Genomic DNA, 24328 nt, shown 5'->3' with positions numbered 1-24328 from the left:
GTAACATTATATAAGGTAGCATTGTTTAAAGTGGCTAGTGATATATTTACATCATTTCCCATCAATTCCCATTATTAAAGTGGCTGGAGTTGAGTCAGTGTCAGTGTGTTGGCAGCAGCCACTCAGTGTTAGTGGTGGCTGTTTAACAGTCTGATGGCCTTGAGATAGAAGCTGTTTTTCAGTCTCTCGGTCCCAGCTTTGATGCACCTGTACTGACCTCGCCTTCTGGATGATAGCGGGGTGAACAGGCAGTGGCTCGGGTGGTTGATGTCCTTGATGATCTTTATGGCCTTCCTGTGACATCGGGTGGTGTAGGTGTCCTGGAGGGCAGGTAGTTTGCCCCCGGTGATGCGTTGTGCAGACCTCACTACCCTCTGGAGAGCCTTACGGTTGAGGGCGGTGCAGTTGCCATACCAGGCGGTGATACAGCCCGCCAGGATGCTCTCGATTGTGCATCTGTAGAAGTTTGTGAGTGCTTTTGGTGACAAGCCGAATTTCTTCAGCCTCCTGAGGTTGAAGAGGCGCTGCTGCGCCTTCTTCACGATGCTGTCTGTGTGAGTGGACCAATTCAGTTTGTCTGTGATGTGTATGCCGAGGAACTTAAAACTTGCTACCCTCTCCACTACTGTTCCATCGATGTGGATAGGGGGGTGTTCCCTCTGCTGTTTCCTGAAGTCCACAATCATCTCCTTAGTTTTGTTGACGTTGAGTGTGAGGTTATTTTCCTGACACCACACCTCCTCCCTGTAGGCCGTCTCGTCGTTGTTGGTAATCAAGCCTACCACTGTTGTGTCGTCCGCAAACTTGATGATTGAGTTGGAGGCGTGCGTGGCCACGCAGTCGTGGGTGAACAGGGAGTACAGGAGAGGGCTCAGAACGCACCCTTGTGGGGCCCCAGTGTTGAGGATCAGCGGGGAGGAGATGTTGTTGCCTACCCTCACCACCTGGGGGCGGCCCGTCAGGAAGTCCAGTACCCAGTTGCACAGGGCGGGGTCGAGACCCAGGGTCTCGAGCTTGATGACGAGCTTGGAGGGTACTATGGTGTTGAATGCCGAGCTGTAGTCGATGAACAGCATTCTCACATAGGTATTCCTCTTGTCCAGATGGGTTAGGGCAGTGTGCAGTGTGGTTGAGATTGCATCGTCTGTGGACCTATTTGGGCGGTAAGCAAATTGGAGTGGGTCTAGGGTGTCAGGTAGGGTGGAGGTGATATGGTCCTTGACTAGTCTCTCAAAGCACTTCATGATGACGGATGTGAGTGCTACGGGGCGGTAGTCGTTTAGCTTAGTTACCTTAGCTTTCTTGGGAACAGGAACAATGGTGGCCCTCTTGAAGCATGTGGGAACAGCAGACTGGTATAGGGATTGATTGAATATGTCCGTAAACACACCGGCCAGCTGGTCTGCGCATGCTCTGAGGGCGCGGCTGGGGATGCCGTCTGGGCCTGCAGCCTTGCGAGGGTTAACACGTTTAAATGTGTTACTCACCTCGGCTGCAGTGAAGGAGAGACCGCATGTTTTCGTTGCAGGCCGTGTCAGTGGCACTGTATTGTCCTCAAAGCGGGCAAAAAAGTTATTTAGTCTGCCTGGGAGCAAGACATCCTGGTCCGTGACTGGGCTGGATTTCTTCCTGTAGTCCGTGATTGACTGTAGACCCTGCCACATGCCTCTTGTGTCTGAGCCGTTGAATTGAGATTCTACTTTGTCTCTGTACTGGCGCTTAGCTTGTTTGATAGCCTTGCGGAGGGAATAGCTGCACTGTTTGTATTCGGTCATGTTACCAGACACCTTGCCCTGATTAAAAGCAGTGGTTCGCGCTTTCAGTTTCACACGAATGCTGCCATCAATCCACGGTTTCTGGTTAGGGAATGTTTTAATCGTTGCTATGGGAACGACATCTTCAACGCACGTTCTAATGAACTCGCACACCGAATCGCACACAGACCTCAGCGTGGGAGCCTCTTGTTTTAGTTTCTGTCTGTAGGCAGGGATCAACAAAATGGAGTCGTGGTCAGCTTTTCCGAAAGGGGGGCGGGGCAGGGCCTTATATGCGTTGCGGAAGTTAGAGTAACAATGATCCAAGGTCTTTCCTCCCCTGGTTGCGCAATCGATATGCTGATAAAATTTGGGGAGTCTTGTTTTCAGATTAGCCTTGTTAAAATCCCCAGCTACAATGAATGCAGCCTCCGGATAAATCGTTTCCAGTTTGCAGAGAGTTAAATTAAGTTCGTTCAGAGCCATCGATGTGTCTGCTTGGGGGGGGATATATACGGCTGTGATTATAATCGAAGAGAATTCTCTTGGTAGATAATGCGGTCTACATTTGATTGTGAGGAATTCTAAATCAGGTGAACAGAAGGATTTGAGTTCCTGGTAACCACTAGGCTACCTGCCGTCCCTACACTCTAACCACTAGGCTACCTGCCGTCCCTACACTCTAACCACTAGCCTACCTACCGTCCCTACACTCTAACCACTAGCCTACCTACCTCTCTCCCTGCAGACAGATGTAGTAACGTTGTTTCTCTCTCTCTCCCTGCAGACAGATGTAGTAACGTTGTTTCTCTCTCTCTCCCTGCAGACAGATGTAGTAACGTTGTTTCTCTCTCTCTCCCTGCAGACAGATGTAGTAACGTTGTTTCTCTCTCTCCCTGCAGACAGATGTAGTAACGTTGTTTCTCTCTCTCCCTGCAGACAGATGTAGTAACGTTGTTTCTCGCTCTCCCTGCAGACAGATGTAGTAACGTTGTTTCTCTCTCTCCCTGCAGACAGATGTAGTAACGTTGTTTCTCTCTCTCTCCCTGCAGACAGATGTAGTAACGTTGTTTCTCTCTCCCTGCAGACAGATGTAGTAACGTTGTTTCTCTCTCTCCCTGCAGACAGATGTAGTAACGTTGTTTCTCGCTCTCCCTGCAGACAGATGTAGTAACGTTGTTTCTCTCTCTCTCCCTGCAGACAGATGTAGTAACGTTGTTTCTCTCTCTCCCTGCAGACAGATGTAGTAACGTTGTTTCTCTCTCTCCCTGCAGACAGATGTAGTAACGTTGTTTCTCTCTCTCCCTGCAGACAGATGTAGTAACGTTGTTTCTCTCTCCCTGCAGACAGATGTAGTAACGTTGTTTCTCTCTCTCCCTGCAGACAGATGTAGTAACGTTGTCTCTCTCTCTCCTGACAGAAATGGCAACGGAGGTTCTTTGTGCTGTACGAACATGGCTGCCTGCGTTTCGCCCTGGACGAATCGGTAAGGATCTGTCAAAGCCGCCACGCAACTTCCACTTGCTACCTCACAACTTAACAGCTCCTCACCTGCGTCTGTAACCAGGTTATGGCACTGACTCTCTTGCCTTGTGGTTTCAAGCAGAGGCAATTTGACAAGGACGAGTAGTGTTTCACAATATCCTTCCTTGTAGGTTGAATGACCTGCCTGTGTAGTGGTGATGTAATCGGTGGTACCTGCCTGTGTAGTGGTGATGTAATCGGTGGTACCTGCCTGTGTAGTGGTGATGTCATCGGTGGTACCTGCCTGTGTAGTGGTGATGTCATCGGTGTTACCTGCCTGTGTAGTGGTGATGTAATCGGTGGTACCTGCCTGTGTAGTGGTGATGTAATCGGTGGTACCTGCCTGTGTAGTGGTGATGTCATCGGTGGTACCTGCCTGTGTAGTGGTGATGTCATCGGTGTTACCTGCCTGTGTAGTGGTGATGTCATCGGTGGTACCTGCCTGTGTAGTGGTGATGTCATCGGTGGTGCCTGCCTGTGTAGTGGTGATGTCATCGGTGGTGCCTGCCTGTGTAGTGGTGATGTCATCGGTGGTGCCTGCCTGTGTAGTGGTGATGTCATCGGTGGTGCCTGCCTGTGTAGTGGTGATGTCATCGGTGGTGCCTGCCTGTGTAGTGGTGACGTCATCGGTGGTGCCTGCCTGTGTAGTGGTGACGTCATCGGTGGTGCCTGCCTGTGTAGTGGTGACGTCATCGGTGGTGCCTGCCTGTGTAGTGGTGACGTCATCGGTGGTGCCTGCCTGGAAAAAGAGATGACTTGGTAGCATTCTTGTCTCTTTTAGCCTACCTAGCTCTACTCCAGCCTACCATAGAGGAACCATAACCATGTTAATGGAGGAAGTAGGGCCTACCACATTTAGTTGATAGGCTGTTGGTCGACCGAGATTTGTTTTAGTCCAGCAGTGGCAAATGTATACAAAATAATTATGGCACACGAGACGCCTGTCTGATTCACCCCTGTCTGATTCACCCCTGTCTGATTCACGCCTGTCTGATTCACGCCTGTCTGATTCACGCCTGTCTGATTCACGCCTGTCTGATTCACCCCTGTCTGATTCACCCCTGTCTGATTCACCCCTCTCTGATTCACCCCTCTCTGATTCACCCCTCTCTGAGTGGACTAGTCCATTGCGGAGGCCTCAGGGACGGATCACCTCTATCACCAGTAGTACGTTTACCGTTAATTACCATGGCTTCTAATCTACGATGTTTGTTTGGTTACGGTAATGTCCGTTAACACGTTCCATATATTAATACTCCAGTCTTAGCGTTGTCATTGTCAGAGTGGACACGTTGTTTAGAGGCCTCAACTTAGGCTACACTGGTTTATCTCATTCCATTTACGAGTTGTCCATTTATTCGTTGTCTTTTGTTTAGAGAGCTCCTGTCAATCTTGAGTAAGAACACTCACCTGATTACGCATATAAAAGTAGGACTAGTTTGAGGCCTCTAAATCTACTCATTTTGGGATCTGATAGTATTTGTGATTGTCTCAACTCCACCATCACTGTGGAGCTTCTCAAAATAAGTAAACACAGTCTGTTTTTACATCCATTGAGAAGGACAATAGTTCCTCAACTTAATCTTTCCTTCTCTCTCTGTTTCGATTACTACTCAGCATGAAAGGGGGGAAAAAAGGTCATGCTCTGAAACGTCATAAAATAAGCCTACCTAGTTCCTTCTTATCCCCTTGCTCAGATAGCTTACAGCAGTGTCTGTCTGCCTGAATCTCATTGGTGCTGGAAATTCTGAGAAGGGCCCCGAATATTTAACAAAATGTTGCAAGTTTGCATGAGCTTTGTCCCTGACCAGGCTAATACTAGAGTTGAGAGAGAGAGAGGGAGGTGGAGAGAGGGAGGTGGAGAGAGGGAGTGGAGAGAGGGAGTGGAGGGAGGTGGAGAGAGGGAGTGGAGGGAGGTGGAGAGAGGGAGTGGAGGGAGTGGAGGGAGGGAGTGGAGGGAGGTGGAGAGAGGGAGTGGAGAGAGGGAGTGGAGGGAGGTGGAGAGAGGGAGTGGAGGGAGGTGGAGAGAGGGAGGGAGGTGGAGAGAGGGAGAGAGGGAGGGAGTGGAGGGAGGGAGGGAGGTGGAGAGAGGGAGGGAGGGAGGTGGAGAACGGGAGGGAGGGAGGTGGGGAGAGAGAGAGGTGGAGAGGGAGTGGAGGGAGGTGGAGAGGGAGTGGAGGGAGGTGGAGGGAGGTGGAGTGGAGGGAGGTGGAGAGAGGGAGTGGAGGGAGGTGGAGAGAGGGAGTGGAGGGAGGTGGAGGGAGGTGGAGAGAGGGAGGTGGAGGGAGGGAGGTGGAGAGAGGGAGGGAGGTGGTGGAGAGAGAGAGGGAGGGAGTGGAGGGAGGTGGAGAGAGGGAGTGGAGGGAGGTGGAGAGAGGGAGTGGAGGGAGGTGGAGGGAGGGAGTGGAGGGAGGTGGTGGAGAGAGGGAGGGAGAGGGAGGGAGGTGGAGAGAGGGAGGGAGGTGGAGGGAGGGAGGTGGGGAGAGAGAGAGGTGGAGAGGGAGGTGGAGGGAGGTGGAGTGGAGGGAGGTGGAGAGAGGGAGTGGAGGGAGGTGGAGAGAGGGAGTGGAGGGAGGTGGAGAGAGGGAGGGAGGGAGGGAGGTGGAGAGAGGGAGGGAGGGAGTTGGAGGGAGGGAGGGAGGGAGGGAGGTGGAGGGAGGGAGGGAGGGAGAGAGGGAGGGAGGGAGGTGGAGAAAGGGGGAGGGAGGGAGGTGGAGAATGGGAGAGAGAGAGGTGGAGAGGGAGGTGGAGAGGGAGTGGAGGGAGGTGGAGGGAGGTGGAGAGGGAGGGAGTGGAGGGAGGTGGAGAGGGAGTGGAGGGAGGTGGAGGGAGGTGGAGTGGAGGGAGTGGAGGGAGGTGGAGAGAGGGAGTGGAGGGAGGTGGAGAGAGGGAGTGGAGGGAGGTGGAGAGATGGAGTGGAGGGAGGTGGAGAGAGGGAGTGGAGGGAGGTGGAGAGAGGGAGTTGGAGAGAGGGAGTGGAGGGAGGTGGAGAGAGGGAGTTGGAGAGAGGGAGGGAGGGAGGTGGAGGGAGGGAGGGAGGTGGAGAATGGGAGGGAGGGAGGTGGAGAGAGGGAGGGAGGGAGGTGGAGAGAGGGAGGGAGGGAGGTGGAGAATGGGAGGGAGGGAGGTGGAGAGAGGGAGGTGGAGGGAGGGAGGAGAGGGAAGAAGGGGTGAGAGGAGGAGGGGATGAGAGAGAACAGAGTGAGAGAGAACAGAGTGAGAGAGGTGTAGGGAGGTGGAGAGAGGGAGTGGAGGGAGGTGGACAGAGGGAGGTAGAGAGAGGGAAGGAGGTGGAGGGAGGGAGGGAGGTGGAGAGAGGTGGAGAGAGGGAGGGATCGAGGGAGTTGGAGAGAGGGAGGTAGGGAGGGAGGGAGGTGGAGGTAGGGAGGTGGAGAGAGAGAGGGAGGGAGGGAGGTGGAGAGAGAGAGGTGGAGAGAGAGGGAGTGGAGGGAGGTGGAGAGAGGGAGTGGAGGGAGGGAGGTGGAGAGGGAGGGAGGTGGAGAGAGGTGGAGGGAGGTGGTGGAGGGAGGGGGAGGTGGAGGGAGGGAGGTGGAGGGAGGGAGGAGAGGGAAGAAGGGGTGAGAACAGTGAGAGAGAACAGTGAGAGAGAACAGAGTGAGAGAACAGAGTGAGGGAGTGGAGGGAGGTGGAGAGAGGGAGTGGAGGGAGGTGGACAGAGGGAGGTAGAGAGGGAGGGAGGTGGAGGGAGGGAGGGAGGTGGAGAGAGGGAGGGAGGGATCGAGGGAGGTGGAGAGAGGGAGGGAGGGATCGAGGGAGGTGGAGAGAGGGAGGGAGGGAGGTGGAGAGAGAGAGGGGGAGGGAGGGAGGTGGAGAGAGGGAGGTAGGGGGAGGGAGGTGGAGAGAGGGAGGTAGGGGGAGGGAGGGAGGTGGGGAGAGAGAGGGAGGGAGGTGGAGAGAGAGAGAGGGAGGGAGGTGGAGAGAGGGAGTGGAGGGAGGTGGAGAGAGGGAGTGGAGGGAGGTGAAGAGAGGGAGGGAGGTGGAGAGAGGTGGAGGGAGGGAGGTGGTGGGAGGTGGTGGGAGGTGGAGAGAGGTGGGAGGTGGAGAGAGGTGGGAGGTGGAGAGAGGTGGGAGGTGGAGGGAGGGAGGAGAGGGAAGAAGGGGTGAGAGAACAGAGTGAGAGAGAACAGAGTGAGAGAGAACAGAGTGAGCGGGGAAGGTTAGTAGAAAAATACGGATTGTGAAAGAAAGAAACGGAAGAACATAAACTAGAGAAAGTCCATTACAGTTTAGTGTGTGCATGTCTGCGTGTCACTGGGGAATGTGACACTGGTGACCAACCCCACTGGCTGATCATACTGGAGATTAGGCTGCTTGTGTGAGAGGCCTTTACACACTCTGTCTGACTGTCAATGCTGCTTCAGTCCCTGGCTTTCAGCTTCTAACCCTGACCCTAGCGTTGGGTCTGCTTTACACGTAACCCACTTATCAAACCCCACTTATCAGTTCTCTGCAATCCAAATTGACGAAGAGGAGATGACTCTGCTTTTGACTGCTGAGATGAAGACAAAGGCACTGTGTTTGTGTGTAGTTGGTTGCTTTCTGGAGATGATATGTTTGAAATCAGAATAATTATCTTTGTGTAATCATGAATCCCCACGCGATGACAAAGTGAGGAAACATCCCAGTTTCCATGTGTGTGTGTGTTGTCTATTCTTGCGTGCGTCCATTTTTTCCCCAACTGTGTGACTGACACGTGTTCGTTGAGTTGTCGTAGTGTTTTCCTCTCTTTGTTACCCTGGTTACTCTGACGCGGTGGGGCTCATTGTCCTCCGGCCTTTTCATCTGCATCCCAGGGAACTCTCCGGAACGGCACCGGGAAACGGGGTCAGGAAAATGACCACTATTTACCGTCACTGTGCGCCCCCCCGGGTCCCTAGAATAGGAACGCTCCCAAAATATTGCTGATACGTTATTCTGGGAATTCAGCACACGTCAGGAGAAGATGGAAGTGGATTCTTTATCATCAACATGATCAGACCCCAACCCCTATATAGACCCCTATATAGACCCCAACCCCTATATAGAACACTATATAGACCCCAACCCCTATATAGAACCCTATATAGACCCCAACCCCTATATAGAACCCTATATAGACCCCAACCCCTATATAGAACCCTATATAGACCCCAACCCCTATATAGAACCCTATATAGACCCCAACCCCTATATAGAACCCTATATAGAGCCCAACCCCTATATAGAACCCTATATAGACCCCAACCCCTATATAGAACCCTATATAGACCCCAACCCCTATATAGAACCCTATATAGACCCCAACCCCTATATAGAACCCTATATAGACCCCAACCCCTATATAGAACCCTATATAGACCCCAACCCCTATATAGACCCCTATATAGACCCCTATATAGACCCCAACCCCTATATAGACCCCAACCCCTATATAGACCCCTATATAGACCCCAACCCCTATATAGACCCCTATATAGACCCCTATATAGACCCCAACCCCTATATAGATCCCAAACCCTATATAGACCCCAACCCCTATATAGAACCCTATATAGATCCCAACCCCTATATAGACCCCTATATAGATCCCAACCCCTATATAGACCCCTATATAGACCCCAACCCCTATATAGACCCCTATATAGACCCCAACCCCTATATAGACCCCTATATAGACCCCAACCCCTATATAGACCCCTATATAGACCCCAACCCCTATATAGACCCCTATATAGACTCCAACCCCTATATAGACCCCTATATAGACCCCAACCCCTATATAGACCCCAACCCCTATATAGACCCCTATATAGACCCCAACCCCTATATAGAACCCTATATAGACCCCAACCCTTATATAGACCCCCATATAGACCCCAACCCCTATATAGACCCCTATATAGACCCCAACCCCTATATATACCCCTATATAAACCCCTATATAGACCCCAACCCCTATATAGACCCCAACCCCTATATAGACCTCAAACCCTATATAGACCCCAACCCCTATATAGACCCCCATATAGACCCCAACCCCTATATAGACCCCTATATAGACCCCAACCCCTATATAGACCCCTATATAAACCCCTATATAGACCCCAACCCCTATATAGACCCCAACCCCTATATAGACCTCAAACCCTATATAGACCCCAACCCCTATATAGACCCCAACCCCTATATACACCCCTATATAGACCCCAACCCCTATATAGACCCCTATATAGACCCCAACCCCTATATAGACCCCTATATCAGACCCCAACCCCTATATAGACGCATATATAGACCCCAACCCCTATATAGACCCCTATATAGACCCCAACCTGTATATAGACGCCTATATAGACCCCAACCCCTATATAGACCCCAACCCCTATATAGACCCCAACCCCTATATAGACCCCAACCCCTATATAGACCCCAACCCCTATATAGACCCCAACCCCTATATAGACCCCAACCCCTATATAGACCCCAGCCCCTATATAGACCCCAGCCCCTATATAGACCCCAGCCCCTATATAGACCCCAGCCCCTATATAGACCCCAGCCCCTATATAGACCCCAACCCCTATATAGACCCCAGCCCCTATATAGACCCCAGCCCCTATATAGACCCCAGCCCCTATATAGACCCCAGCCCCTATATAGACCCCAGCCCCTATATAGACCCCAGCCCCTATATAGACCCCAGCCCCTATATAGACCCCAGCCCCTATATAGACCCCAGCCCCTATATAGACCCCAGCCCCTATATAGACCCCAGCCCCTATATAGACCCCAGCCCCTATATAGACCCCAAACCCCTATATAGACCCCAAACCCCTATATAGACCCCAAACCCCTATATAGACCCCAAACCCCTATATAGACCCCAAACCCCTATATAGACCCCAAAACCCCTATATAGACCCCAAAACCCCTATATAGACCCCAAACCCTATATAGACCCCAAACCCTATATAGACCCCTATATATACCCCAACCCCTATATAGACCCCTATATAGACCCCAACCCCTACAGTGCCTTGCAAAAGTATTCGGCCCCCTTGAACTTTGCAACCTTTTGCCACATTTCAGGCTTCAAACATAAAGATATAAAACTGTATTTTTTTGTGAAGAATCAACAACAAGTGGGACACAATCATGAAGTGGAATGACATTTATTGGATATTTCAAACTTTTTTAACAAATCAAAAACTGAAAAATTGGGCGTGCAAAATTATTCAGCCCCTTTACTTTCAGTGCAGCAAACTCTCTCCAGAAGTTCAGTGAGGATCTCTGAATGATCCAATGTTGACCTAAATGACTAATGATGATAAATACAATCCACCTGTGTGTAATCAAGTCTCCGTATAAATGCACCTGCACTGTGATAGTCTCAGAGGTCCGTTAAAAGCGCAGAGAGCATCATGAAGAACAAGGAACACACCAGGCAGGTCCGAGATACTGTTGTGAAGAAGTTTAAAGCCGGATTTGGATACAAAAAGATTTCCCAAGCTTTAAACCTCCCAAGGAGCACTGTGCAAGCGATAATATTGAAATGGAAGGAGTATCAGACCACTGCAAATCTACCAAGACCTGGCCGTCTCTCTAAACTTTCAGCTCATACAAGGAGAAGACTGATCAGAGATGCAGCCAAGAGGCCCATGATCACTCTGGATGAACTGCAGAGATCTACAGCTGAGGTGGGAGACTCTGTCCATAGGACAACAATCAGTCGTATATTGCACAAATCTGGCCTTTATGGAAGAGTGGCAAGAAGAAAGCCATTTCTTAAAGATATCCATAAAAAGTGTCGTTTAAAGTTTGCCACAAGCCACCTGGGAGACACACCAAACATGTGGAAGAAGGTGCTCTGGTCAGATGAAACCAAAATTGAACTTTTTGGCAACAATGCAAAACGTTATGTTTGGCGTAAAAGCAACACAGCTCAGCACCCTGAACACACCATCCCCACTGTCAAACATGGTGGTGGCAGCATCATGGTTTGGGCCTGCTTTTCTTCAGCCGGGACAGGGAAGATGGTTAAAATTGATGGGAAGATGGATGGAGCCAAATACAGGACCATTCTGGAAGAAAACCTGATGGAGTCTGCAAAAGACCTGAGACTGGGACAGAGATTTGTCTTCCAACAAGACAATGATCCAAAACATAAAGCAAAATCTACAATGGAATGGTTCAAAAATAAACATATCCAGGTGTTAGAATGGCCAAGTCAAAGTCCAGACCTGAATCCAATCGAGAATCTGTGGAAAGAACTGAAAACTGCTGTTCACAAATGCTCTCCATCCAACCTCACTGAGCTCGAGCTGTTTTGCAAGGAGGAATGGGAAAAAATGTCAGTCTCTCGATGTGCAAAACTGATAGAGACATACCCCAAGCGACTTACAGCTGTAATCGCAGCAAAAGGTGGCGCTACAAAGTATTAACTTAAGGGGGCTGAATAATTTTGCACGCCCAATTTTTCAGTTTTTGATTTGTTAAAATAGTTTGAAATATCCAATAAATGTCGTTCCACTTCATGATTGTGTCCCACTTGTTGTTGATTCTTCACAAAAAAATACAGTTTTATATCTTTATGTTTGAAGCCTGAAATGTGGCAAAAGGTCGCAAAGTTCAAGGGGGCCGAATACTTTCGCAAGGCACTGTATATAGACCCCAAACCCTATATAGACCCCAGCCCCTATATAGACCCCAAACCCTATATAGACCCCAACCCCTATATAGAACCCTAACCCTATATAGACCCCAACCCCAAATAGACCCCTAAATAGAACCCTAACCCTATATAGACCCCAACCCCTATATAGACCCCAACCCCTATATAGACCCCAAACCCTATATAGACCCCAAACCCTATATAGACCCCAGCCCCTATATAGACCCCAACCCCTATATAGACCCCAAACCCTATATAGACCCCAGCCCCTATATAGAACCCTAACCCTATATAGACCCCAGCCCCTATATAGACCCCAACCCCTATATAGACCCCAAACCCTATATAGACCCCAGCCCCTATATAGACCCCAACCCCTATATAGACCCCAAACCCCTATATAGACCCCAAACCCTATATAGACCCCAACCCCTATATAGACCCCAACCCCTATATAGACCCCAAACCCTATATAGACCCAAACCCCTATATAGACCCCAAACCCTATATAGACCCCAGCCCCTATATAGACCCCAGCCCCTATATAGACCCCAACCCCTATATAGACCCCAAACCCTATATAGACCCCAAACCCTATATAGACCCAAACCCCTATATAGACCCCAGCCCCTATATAGACCCCAAACCCTATATAGACCCCAAACCCTATATAGACCCCAAACCCTATATAGACCCCAAACCCCTATATAGACCCCAAACCCTATATAGACCCCAAACCCTATATAGACCCCAAACCCTATATAGACCCCAAACCCCTATATAGACCCCAAACCCTATATAGACCCAAACCCCTATATAGACCCCAAACCCTATATAGACCCCAACCCCTATATAGACCCCAGCCCCTATATAGACCCCAAACCCTATATAGACCCCAAACCCTATATAGACCCCAAACCCTATATAGACCCCAAACCCCTATATAGACCCCAACCCCTATATAGACCCCAAACCCCTATATAGACCCCAAACCCTATATAGACCCCAAACCCTATATAGACCCCAGCCCCTATATAGACCCCAACCCCTATATAGACCCCAAACCCTATATAGACCCCAAACCCCTATATAGACCCCAAACCCTATATAGACCCCAACCCCTATATAGACCCCAAACCCCTATATAGACCCCAAACCCTATATAGACCCCAGCCCCTATATAGACCCCAAACCCTATATAGACCCCAACCCCTATATAGACCCCAGCCCCTATATAGACCCCAGCCCCTATATAGACCCCAAACCCTATATAGACCCCAGCCCCTATATAGACCCCAGCCCCTATATAGACCCCAACCCCTATATAGACCCCAAACCCCTATATAGACCCCAAACCCCTATATAGACCCCAAACCCCTATATAGACCCCAAACCCTATATAGACCCCAACCCCTATATAGACCCCAGCCCCTATATAGACCCAAACCCTATATAGACCCCAGCCCCTATATAGACCCCAGCCCCTATATAGACCCCAACCCCTATATAGACCCCAGCCCCTATATAGACCCCAAACCCCTATATAGACCCCAAACCCCTATATAGACCCCAGCCCCTATATAGACCCCAGCCCCTATATAGACCCCAGCCCCTATATAGACCCCAAACCCTATATAGACCCCAGCCCCTATATAGACCCAAACCCTATATAGACCCCAGCCCCTATATAGACCCCAACCCCTATATAGACCCCAGCCCCTATATAGACCCCAAACCCTATATAGACCCCAGCCCCTATATAGACCCCAGCCCCTATATCGCTCTTTTTGATGAAGTGATCTTCTATTCTATTGCTCAGCCTTTCATAGAGCTTTCTGAGGAGCTTTTGTCTCCATATCTCACTGTACAGTCCTCTCCTCTCTCTCCCAGTGATAAAGATGCCAGACCATGATGTTCTTGATTAGCCAGCCACCTGACAATGCTAAATATGGTTCACTTAGTGCCAGAGAATTCACTACCACGCTTCACATATGTGTTGTTGATGATAACCACATGTGAGCATACGTTGCATATTATACCACGTCATGTCCTACTGAAAGTGTTTGAGAGAACCTACGTCAGGCTAGAATACCTCGGCATTATATAAAACGAAGATGGTGTGTATTTTAGACACTGAGAGAACCTACCTCAGGCTAGAATGCCTCGGCATTATATAAAACGAAGATGGTGTGTATTTTAGACACTGAGAGAACCTACGTCAGGCTAGAATGCCTCGGCGTTATATAAAACGAAGATGGTGTGTATTTTAGACACTGAGAGAACGTTAACTGACGTGAAGCTATTAGCTAGCTGGGATGTGCCAGAGACCATACGAAGCTCAGCGCTGATTATCCTCTGCCCTGACAGACTCTCTACTACTTTACTCCCATAAAAACACCCAATATGGACTGCTGTATCCCTTCTCCTCCTCAGTGGTGGTTAACTGTTAGTCATTCTTGTGCTCTTGGCCAGCTGAAGAGGCCAGAGGTGGGCAGCCCGTCCCAACCCACAGGGGTAGAAGAGGTGGGCAGCCCATCCCAACCCACAGGGGTAGAAGGACTGGACGCCATGACGAGATTAGTGGGAACGGCAACAATGACCAGAGCAGCACTTATCAAATGTTCGAAAGCTGATGAATCCTGGTCAATATAACACCATCTCACAGGACTCTAGGTAGATGGATTTGAATGATTTAACTATGTCATGATTCAGTTGAGCAGGTTGTTTGTTGCCATGGAACCATGACGTGCGTAGAAAGCAGACTGGAAGGTAATATTTCCCTAGAAGATGTTGTTTTGCGTGTGACGCATAAAATAAGCAAAATAGTTACGGGAAGGTAAAATAAAAAGGTCTTTAAGGGAAAAGATTTCACCGAAGATGTTTAATTCAAGTGGGCAGTTTCTTTTTGGAGCTGGACTAGTTAACTGTCAAGGAGATGCTCTGAGGTCTAGGCTCTACACCGCATTCCTCTGACATGCCCATATTTGGTGAAATGCAGCAGGCTCCCACTAACTAACGGGGCTAGAGAGAGAGAGAGAGAGAGAGAGCATTAGACCCCAAAACCACACGGAAATGCCAGATATGCCCCAGACCCAAACATTCCACACACACACAGCCTGCCACTGCAAGCACCCAGATCTAATGTAGACTAATGTAATGTTACTACATCAGAAGGGATTGGATGTGTCGTACATTTGAGAGACATATGACATGCGGTGAGAGACGGAGGCTAGCAGTGTTTTCTCAAACCCTGAGATGTAGCTGCAAACCAGTCCATTGGGTAGTTGACTGACACCAGTTGGGCAGTTCTGAAGGGCCAGTTTCAATCTAAGCGGACCTCCCAAGACGGTCTACAGCTCCTCAGTCCCTGATGATAAGTTGTTGAGAAACCCTGGACCGGAGTGGGTCAATGACCGGGAGGAAACCGGGTCATCGAGTTCTCTCCATAGTCCACACTTTGTCTGACATAATGCTACAACAGAGAGCAGGAAGAGATACCATCCTGAAGATTCCCTATGGTCTGGGACCTCTGCACCAGGTGTTGAATTCATAGTTTGGTCGTTGTCACCCTGACTGAGGTATTGAACCCTAGTATTCAGCCGACGGGACTAGAAACTGTAGTGAATGAGTCTGTCTGCCTGCGGGAGGAAGATAGGAGTAGTGTGTGTGATGCAACAGGGAGGAAGATGGGAGTAGTGTGTGTGATGCAACAGGGAGGAAGATAGGAGTAGTGTGTGTGATGCAACAGGGAGGAAGATAGGAGTAGTGTGTGTGATGCAACAGGGAGGAAGATAGGAGTAGTGTGTGTGATGCAACAGGGAGGAAGATAGGAGTAGTGTGTGTGATGCAACAGGGAGGAAGATAGGAGTAGTGTGTGTGATGCAACAGGGAGGAAGATAGGAGTAGTGTGTGTGATGCAACAGGGAGGAAGATAGGAGTAGTGTGTGTGATGCAACAGGGAGGAAGATAGGAGTAGTGTGTGTGATGCAACAGGGAGGAAGGTAGGAGTAGTGTGTGTGATGCAACAAGGAGGAAGATGGGAGTAGTGTGTTTGATGCAACAGGGAGGAAGATAGGAGTAGTGTGTGTGATGCAACAGGGAGGAAGATAGGAGTAGTGTGTGTGATGCAACAGGGAGGAAGATAGGAGTAGTGTGTGTGATGCAACAGGGAGGAAGATAGGAGTAGTGTGTGTGATGCAACAGGGAAGGCACATATGCCATTTAAAACGGCAGCTTCCTGCTTCACTCCCACCCCAGAGCAGAGCAGGCAGTGGTTTCTGACACTACTTGCCACCGGCCCGGGCAATAAAAAATCTAATTAAAACCGAAGAATTGATGGTTTATGGCAGGCTTGGGCAACTCCAGTCCCCGGGAGCGTGATTGGTGGTCACACTTTTACCCCCAGCCCCAGGTAACACACCTGACTCCAACAATCAACTAATCATGATCTTCAGGTAAAAATGCAGTTTAAATCAGATGTGTTTGCTAGATGGGGTGGATGGGGAGAACGTGTGACACCAATCATGCCCCAGAGGACTGGAGTTGCCCAGGACTGATTTATGGAGTAGGTGTACTCCACCTTAATTATATAGGCCTATGGGTTACAACGTGACTTATGAGTTAGGCTATCATTCAGCGTCGTAACCGACTTCACTGGGCAAATGCTCACCGTCACTGGCGCGCTGGAGAAGTGTGCTCTTCAAAGATGAATCCCCTTTTCAAGATGGCGTCGTGTGGGCGAGTGGTTTGCTGACGTCAACGTTGGGAACAGAGTGCCCCGTGGTGGTGGGGTTATGGTATGGGCAGGCATAAGCTAGGGACAACGAACACAATTGCATTTTGTCGATGGCAATTTGAATGCACAGAGATACTGTGACAAGATCCTGAAGCCCATTGTCGTGCCATTCATCTGCCTTCATCACCTCATGTTTCAGCATGATAATGCTCGTCCCCATGTCACAAGGATCTGTACACAATTCCTGGAAACTGAAAATGTCTCAGTTCTTCAATGGCCTTCATACTCACCAGACATGTCACCCATTGAGCATGTTTGGGATGCTCTGGATCGACATGTACGGAAGGGTGTTCCAGTTCTTGCCATTATCCAGCAACTTCCGACAGCCATTGAAGAGGAGTTGAAGAGGAGTTGGGACAACATTCCACAGGCCACAATCAACAGCCTGATCAACTCTATGCGAAGAAGATGTCATGCTGTAGGAGGCAAATGGTCACACCAGATACTGACTGGTTTTCTCATCCACACCCCTACTTTTTTTGTTATTTATTACCAAAAGATGCATATCTGTATTTTCAGTCATGTGAAATCCATAGATTAGGGCCTAATTTATTTATTTCAATTGACATATTTCCTTAAATGAACTGTAACTCAGTAAAATCTTGGAAATTGTTTCATGTTCCATTTATATTTTTGTTCAGTCCCAAATTACTTTTAAATTCTATCATGGAAATACATTTATTTCCTGTTACCACGTCATTTACAGTTTCTATGCCTTTTAGTTTTCTATGAAGACCAATGCATCGGTGAAATCTGAAAATCATCTAAGGATTGTTCCGTAAGGTTGTGTTTTTAGGAAGTGATTTTCATTCTTGTAGAATCAATTTCATGTTCTTCCGTATTGTTATAGTGCTCTTATTAACTTGTTAACGTTCTTAGAATAGGGTTGCAAAAATTCTGTTAACTTTTCCAAAATTTCTCTGGTTTACCAGAATTCCTGGTTGGAGGATTCCCATATTTCCTGCTTTATTCCCTTGTAAATCCAGGAATCTTCCAACCAGAATTTCTGGAAAACCAGGGAATTTTTGGGGAAAGTTACCAGAAAATTTTTGCAAACCTATTCTTAGCTTTATCTTTACAAAATAGAAACGTGGAAATATTCTGGGGATGAACATGCCTCCTCTTCAGTATGTACCCATAGTTCCTCTTCGCTGTATTTAACGATACAATATGTACCCATAGTTCCTCTTCACTGTATTTAACGATACAATATGTACCCATAGTTCCTCTTCACTGTATTTAATGATACAATATATACCCATAGTTCCTCTTCACTGTATTTAATGATACAATATATACCCATAGTTCCTCTTCGCTGTATTTAACGATACAATATGTACCCATAGTCCCTCTTCGCTGTATGTAACGATACAATATGTACCCATAGTTCCTCTTCACTGTATTTAACGATACAATATGTACCCATAGTTCCCCTTCACTGTATTTAACGATACAATATGTACCCATAGTTCCTCTTCACTGTATTTAACGATACAATATGTACCCATAGTTCCCCTTCACTGTATTTAACGATACAATATGTACCCATAGTTCCTCTTCGCTGTATTTAACGATACAATATGTACCCATAGTTCCTCTTCGCTGTATTTAACGATACAATATGTACCCATAGTTCCTCTTCGCTGTATTTAACGATACAATATGTACCCATAGTTCCCCTTCACTGTATTTAACGATACAATATGTACCCATAGTTCCTCTTCACTGTATTTAACGATACAATATGTACCCATAGTTCCTCTTCACTGTATTTAACGATACAATATGTACCCATAGTTCCTCTTCACTGTATTTAATGATACAATATGTACCCATAGTTCCTCTTCACTGTATTTAACGATACAATATGTACCCATAGTTCCTCTTCACTGTATTTAACGATACAATATGTACCCATAGTTCCTCTTCACTGTATTTAACGATACAATATGTACCCATAGTTCCTCTTCACTGTATTTAACGATACAATATGTACCCATAGTTCCTCTTCGCTGTATTTAACGATACAATATGTTGTAAGTAAAAGCCCTTGCTGGCGAGTTGATAAAATTCCAAGGCTGAGAGGTTACAACCCCCCTCAGATTTATGAAGATGTCAAACATTCCTTTTTATTCTGAGTTTTACTTGTCCATATAAAGTCTGTTAAAATAATGTCTTCGGTGGGGCAATTGGTATCACTGAAAAATGCTGCTTCTCTGTGTGCTCAGTTCATAAAAACGGTGTCACAGAGAGTCTGAGAAAGCAGTTAGCTTTTAATAATTTCCCTCTGTGCAGATAAATATAGCCGGCCCCGTAGAAGGAGGACACAATAGGAAGATATGAAATTGGATCTGTTGAAATCAAACCCACTACAGCACATGGACTGCGGCAGGTAGCCTAGTGGTTAGAGCGTTTGGCCAGTAACTGAAAGGTTGCTGGATCGAATCCGCGAGCTGACAAGCTAAAAATCTGTCATTCTGCCCCTGAGCAAGGCAGTTAACCCACTGTTCCCCTGAGCGAGGCAGTTAACCCACTGTTCCCCTGAGCAAGGCAGTTAACCCACTGTTCCCCTGAGCAAGGCAGTTAACCCACTGTTCCCCTGAGCAAGGCAGTTAACCCACTGTTCCCCTGAACAAGGCAGTTAACCCACTGTTCCCCTGAGCAAGGCAGTTAACCCACTGTTCCCCTGAGCAAGGCAGTTAACCCACTGTTTACTCCTCAATGTCATCGGAAGAATCCCAGAACATATTCCAGTCTGTGCTAGCACATCAGTCCTGTAGCTTAGCATCTGTGTCATCTGACCACTTCCTTATTGAAGGAGTCACTGGTACTTCCTGCTTTGGTTTTTGCTTGTAAGCGGGAATCAAGAGGATAGAGTTATCCAACCCCACTCCTCTCTCTCTCTCTCTCTCTCTCTCTCTCTCTCTCTCTCTCTCTCTCTCTCTCTCTCTCTGTCTCTCTCTGTCTCTGTCTCTGTCTCTCTGTCTCTGTCTCTCTCTCTGTCTCTCTCTCTATCTCTCTCACTGCATTGTTTGTAGTCTTCCTCTGGACAAGTAGGAGAATTCTACAGAACTCTGCATGCAGGGTTTCAATGGGGTGTTTGTGAAATCTTGTTTTGCAAGTGGACCCCACACCTCGCTGCCATAAAGTTAAATTGGTTCAGTGACACATTCAATTAGTTTTAGCCAAATTTAAATAGGTATTTCAATTTGAATTAGCTTTTTAATGGCGTGGAATGCCCTGCCTGCTTTCTCTCTGTTCATTCACTGCCTCATTAAGGTGTCCAGTTGAGCTTATTTTTAAACCTAAGTAATTGTAGTGTGTGCAGTACTCTATATATTGTCTACCAATTGAGAACTTTGGTCTAATTCCCTGAGATCTGGATCTTCTCTGGAAAATCATTATTTTATTGTCTTTCACTCTCTCACTCACTCACTCACTCACTCACTGAACTAGAGAACCCATGCTGGGGTTCAGGGGGAGTTCTAGGGTTTTCTGGGAATTATGAGGTGACGCGTTGAAACCGTGATGAATTGTGCCCCTCACCATATGCACATATGCAGACCCACACATGAACATTAGCAGTAACACACACACATCACACACATACTGAATGAAATGTCATGGCAACTCTGGATAACGGTGGTGTGACCTTAGTAGGGCCTGATAAGCCCATCATACACGTCCTCTCTCTGTGTGAGGGAGGGACAATAAAAAACTGGCTTATCTGTTATATAGCAGCTCCGGATAGAACACAGACTGAGATCTAGAACCCACCTGTCACAGACTGAGATCTAGAACCCACCTGTCACAGACTGAGATCTAGAACCCACCTGTCACAGACTGAGATCTAGAACCCACCTGTCACAGACTGAGATCTAGAACCCACCTGTCACAGACTGAGATCTAGGACCCACCTGTCACAGACTGAGATCTAGAACCCACCTGTTACAGACTGAGATCTAGAACCCACCTGTTACAGACTGAGATCATTGAACCTATCAGAAGTTGTAGTTTCCACTGCGGCTGTTGAGAGGAACTAATCAGACGTGAACTGTACTTCCCAGTTTGCTACAGGGCAGTAACCTCTCATCATTGTCCTGGTTGTAGTCTTGTTCTGCTTGAATTTTCCCTGGTCTACATGCTGTCATGTTGGCCGTTATCTGAGGCTGAATATTGTTTGTCTCTTCTTCCCCCTCCAGTCGAGCACTCTTCCCCAGGGAACGGTGAATTTGAACCTGTGTACTGACGTCATCGACGCCGAGCCCAAGACGGGCCAGAAGAACGCTCTCTGTATCATCACTCCTGAGCAGGAGTACTTTATACGAGGGGAGAACAAAGAGATCATCAATGGGTAAGTGTGTGTCTGGTGTGTGTGTGTTCTCTATGTCCTGGACTGAGCCGCTTGTGGTTTATCCCAGGACCCTGACTAACATTCTGTTCCTCTCTCTCTGTCCTGGACTGAACAGCTGGTGGTTTATCCCAGGACCCTGACTAACATTCTGTTCCTCTCTCTCTGTCCAGCTGGACTGAACAGCTGGTGGTTTATCCCAGGACCCTGACTAACATTCTGTTCCTCTCTCTCTGTCCTGGACTGAACAGCTGGTGGTTTATCCCAGGACCCTGACTAACATTCTGTTCCTCTCTCTCTGCCCTGCTGGACTGAACAGCTGGTGGTTTATCCCAGGACCCTGACTAACATTCTGTTCCTCTCTCTCTGTCCTGGACTGAGCCTGGTTTATCCCAGGACCCTGACTAACATTCTGTTCCTCTCTCTATGTCCTGGACTGAGCCTGGTTTATCCCAGGACCCTGACTAACATTCTGTTCCTCTCTCTCTGTCCAGCTGGACTGAACAGCTGGTGGTTTATCCCAGGACCCTGACTAACATTCTGTTCCTCTCTCTCTGTCCAGCTGGACTGAACAGCTGGTGGTTTATCCCAGGACCCTGACTAACATTCTGTTCCTCTCTCTCTGCCCAGCTGGACTGAACAGCTGGTGGTTTATCCCAGGACCCTGACTAACATTCTGTTCCTCTCTCTCTGTCCAGCTGGACTGAACAGCTGGTGGTTTATCCCAGGACCCTGACTAACATTCTGTTCCTCTCTCTCTGCCCAGCTGGACTGAACAGCTGGTGGTTTATCCCAGGACCCTGACTAACATTCTGTTCCTCTCTCTCTGTCCAGCTGGACTGAACAGCTGGTGGTTTATCCCAGGACCCTGACTAACATTCTGTTCCTCTCTCTCTGTCCTGGACTGAGCCGCTTGTGGTTTATCCCAGGACCCTGACTAACATTCTGTTCCTCTCTCTCTGTCCTGGACTGAGCCGCTTGTGGTTTATCCCAGGACCCTGACTAACATTCTGTTCCTCTCTCTCTGTCCAGCTGGACTGAACAGCTGGTGGTGTATCCCAGGACCCTGACTAACATTCTGTTCCTCTCTCTCTGCCCAGCTGGACTGAACAGCTGGTGGTTTATCCCAGGACCCTGACTAACATTCTGTTCCTCTCTCTATGTCCTGGACTGAGCCTGGTTTATCCCAGGACCCTGACTAACATTCTGTTCCTCTCTCTCTGCCCAGCTGGACTGAACAGCTGGTGGTTTATCCCAGGACCCTGACTAACATTCTGTTCCTCTCTCTATGTCCTGGACTGAGCCTGGTTTATCCCAGGACCCTGACTAACATTCTGTTCCTCTCTCTCTGCCCAGCTGGACTGAACAGCTGGTGGTGTATCCCAGGACCCTGACTAACATTCTGTTCCTCTCTCTCTGTCCAGCTGGACTGAACAGCTGGTGGTTTATCCCAGGACCCTGACTAACATTCTGTTCCTCTCTCTCTGTCCAGCTGGACTGAACAGCTGGTGGTTTATCCCAGGACCCTGACTAACATTCTGTTCCTCTCTCTCTGCCCAGCTGGACTGAACAGCTGGTGGTTTATCCCAGGACCCTGACTAACATTCTGTTCCTCTCTCTATGTCCTGGACTGAGCCTGGTTTATCCCAGGACCCTGACTAACATTCTGTTCCTCTCTCTCTGCCCAGCTGGACTGAACAGCTGGTGGTGTATCCCAGGACCCTGACTAACATTCTGTTCCTCTCTCTCTGTCCAGCTGGACTGAACAGCTGGTGGTTTATCCCAGGACCCTGACTAACATTCTGTTCCTCTCTCTCTGTCCAGCTGGACTGAACAGCTGGTGGTTTATCCCAGGACCCTGACTAACATTCTGTTCCTCTCTCTCTGCCCAGCTGGACTGAACAGCTGGTGGTTTATCCCAGGACCCTGACTAACATTCTGTTCCTCTCTCTCTGCCCAGCTGGACTGAACAGCTGGTGGTTTATCCCAGGACCCTGACTAACATTCTGTTCCTCTCTCTCTGTCCAGCTGGACTGAACAGCTGGTGGTTTATCCCAGGACCCTGACTAACATTCTGTTCCTCTCTCTCTGTCCTGGACTGAGCCGCTTGTGGTTTATCCCAGGACCCTGACTAACATTCTGTTCCTCTCTCTCTGTCCTGGACTGAGCCTGGTTTATCCCAGGACCCTGACTAACATTCTGTTCCTCTCTCTCTGCCCAGCTGGACTGAACAGCTGGTGGTGTATCCCAGGACCCTGACTAACATTCTGTTCCTCTCTCTCTGTCCAGCTGGACTGAACAGCTGGTGGTGTATCCCAGGACCCTGACTAACATTCTGTTCCTCTCTCTCTGTCCAGCTGGACTGAACAGCTGGTGGTTTATCCCAGGACCCTGACTAACATTCTGTTCCTCTCTCTCTGTCCTGGACTGAGCCTGGTTTATCCCAGGACCCTGACTAACATTCTGTTCCTCTCTCTCTGCCCAGCTGGACTGAACAGCTGGTGGTGTATCCCAGGACCCTGACTAACATTCTGTTCCTCTCTCTATGTCCTGGACTGAGCCTGGTTTATCCCAGGACCCTGACTAACATTCTGTTCCTCTCTCTCTGTCCAGCTGGACTGAACAGCTGGTGGTTTATCCCAGGACCCTGACTAACATTCTGTTCCTCTCTCTCTGCCCAGCTGGACTGAACAGCTGGTGGTTTATCCCAGGACCCTGACTAACATTCTGTTCCTCTCTCTATGTCCTGGACTGAGCCTGGTTTATCCCAGGACCCTGACTAACATTCTGTTCCTCTCTCTCTGCCCAGCTGGACTGAACAGCTGGTGGTGTATCCCAGGACCCTGACTAACATTCTGTTCCTCTCTCTCTGTCCAGCTGGACTGAACAGCTGGTGGTGTATCCCAGGACCCTGACTAACATTCTGTTCCTCTCTCTCTGTCCAGCTGGACTGAACAGCTGGTGGTTTATCCCAGGACCCTGACTAACATTCTGTTCCTCTCTCTCTGTCCTGGACTGAGCCGCTTGTGGTTTATCCCAGGACCCTGACTAACATTCTGTTCCTCTCTCTCTGTCCAGCTGGACTGAACAGCTGGTGGTTTATCCCAGGACCCTGACTAACATTCTGTTCCTCTCTCTCTGTCCTGGACTGAGCCTGGTTTATCCCAGGACCCTGACTAACATTCTGTTCCTCTCTCTCTGTCCTGGACTGAGCCGCTTGTGGTTTATCCCAG

At 48.7% G+C, this 24328-nt stretch overlaps 1 protein-coding gene across 2 annotated transcripts in view; it reads left to right on the top strand.

The window, feature by feature from the left end:
• The window catches only part of LOC139367909 (myosin phosphatase Rho-interacting protein-like), a 79800-nt gene that overhangs the window by 10422 nt on the left and 45050 nt on the right, over positions 1 to 24328 (top strand). For both annotated transcript variants that reach the window (XM_071106289.1, XM_071106288.1), the window contains exons 3-4: positions 3175 to 3240; positions 20947 to 21098. In XM_071106289.1, coding sequence (XP_070962390.1) covers positions 3175 to 3240; positions 20947 to 21098 — 218 coding nt within the window. The remainder of the gene's footprint in view (positions 1 to 3174; positions 3241 to 20946; positions 21099 to 24328) is intronic.

This window comes from Oncorhynchus clarkii, chromosome 16, assembly GCF_045791955.1.
Source record: "Oncorhynchus clarkii lewisi isolate Uvic-CL-2024 chromosome 16, UVic_Ocla_1.0, whole genome shotgun sequence".
Classification (NCBI taxonomy): domain Eukaryota; kingdom Metazoa; phylum Chordata; class Actinopteri; order Salmoniformes; family Salmonidae; genus Oncorhynchus; species Oncorhynchus clarkii.
This window is presented reverse-complemented; position numbering and strand designations above follow the sequence as displayed.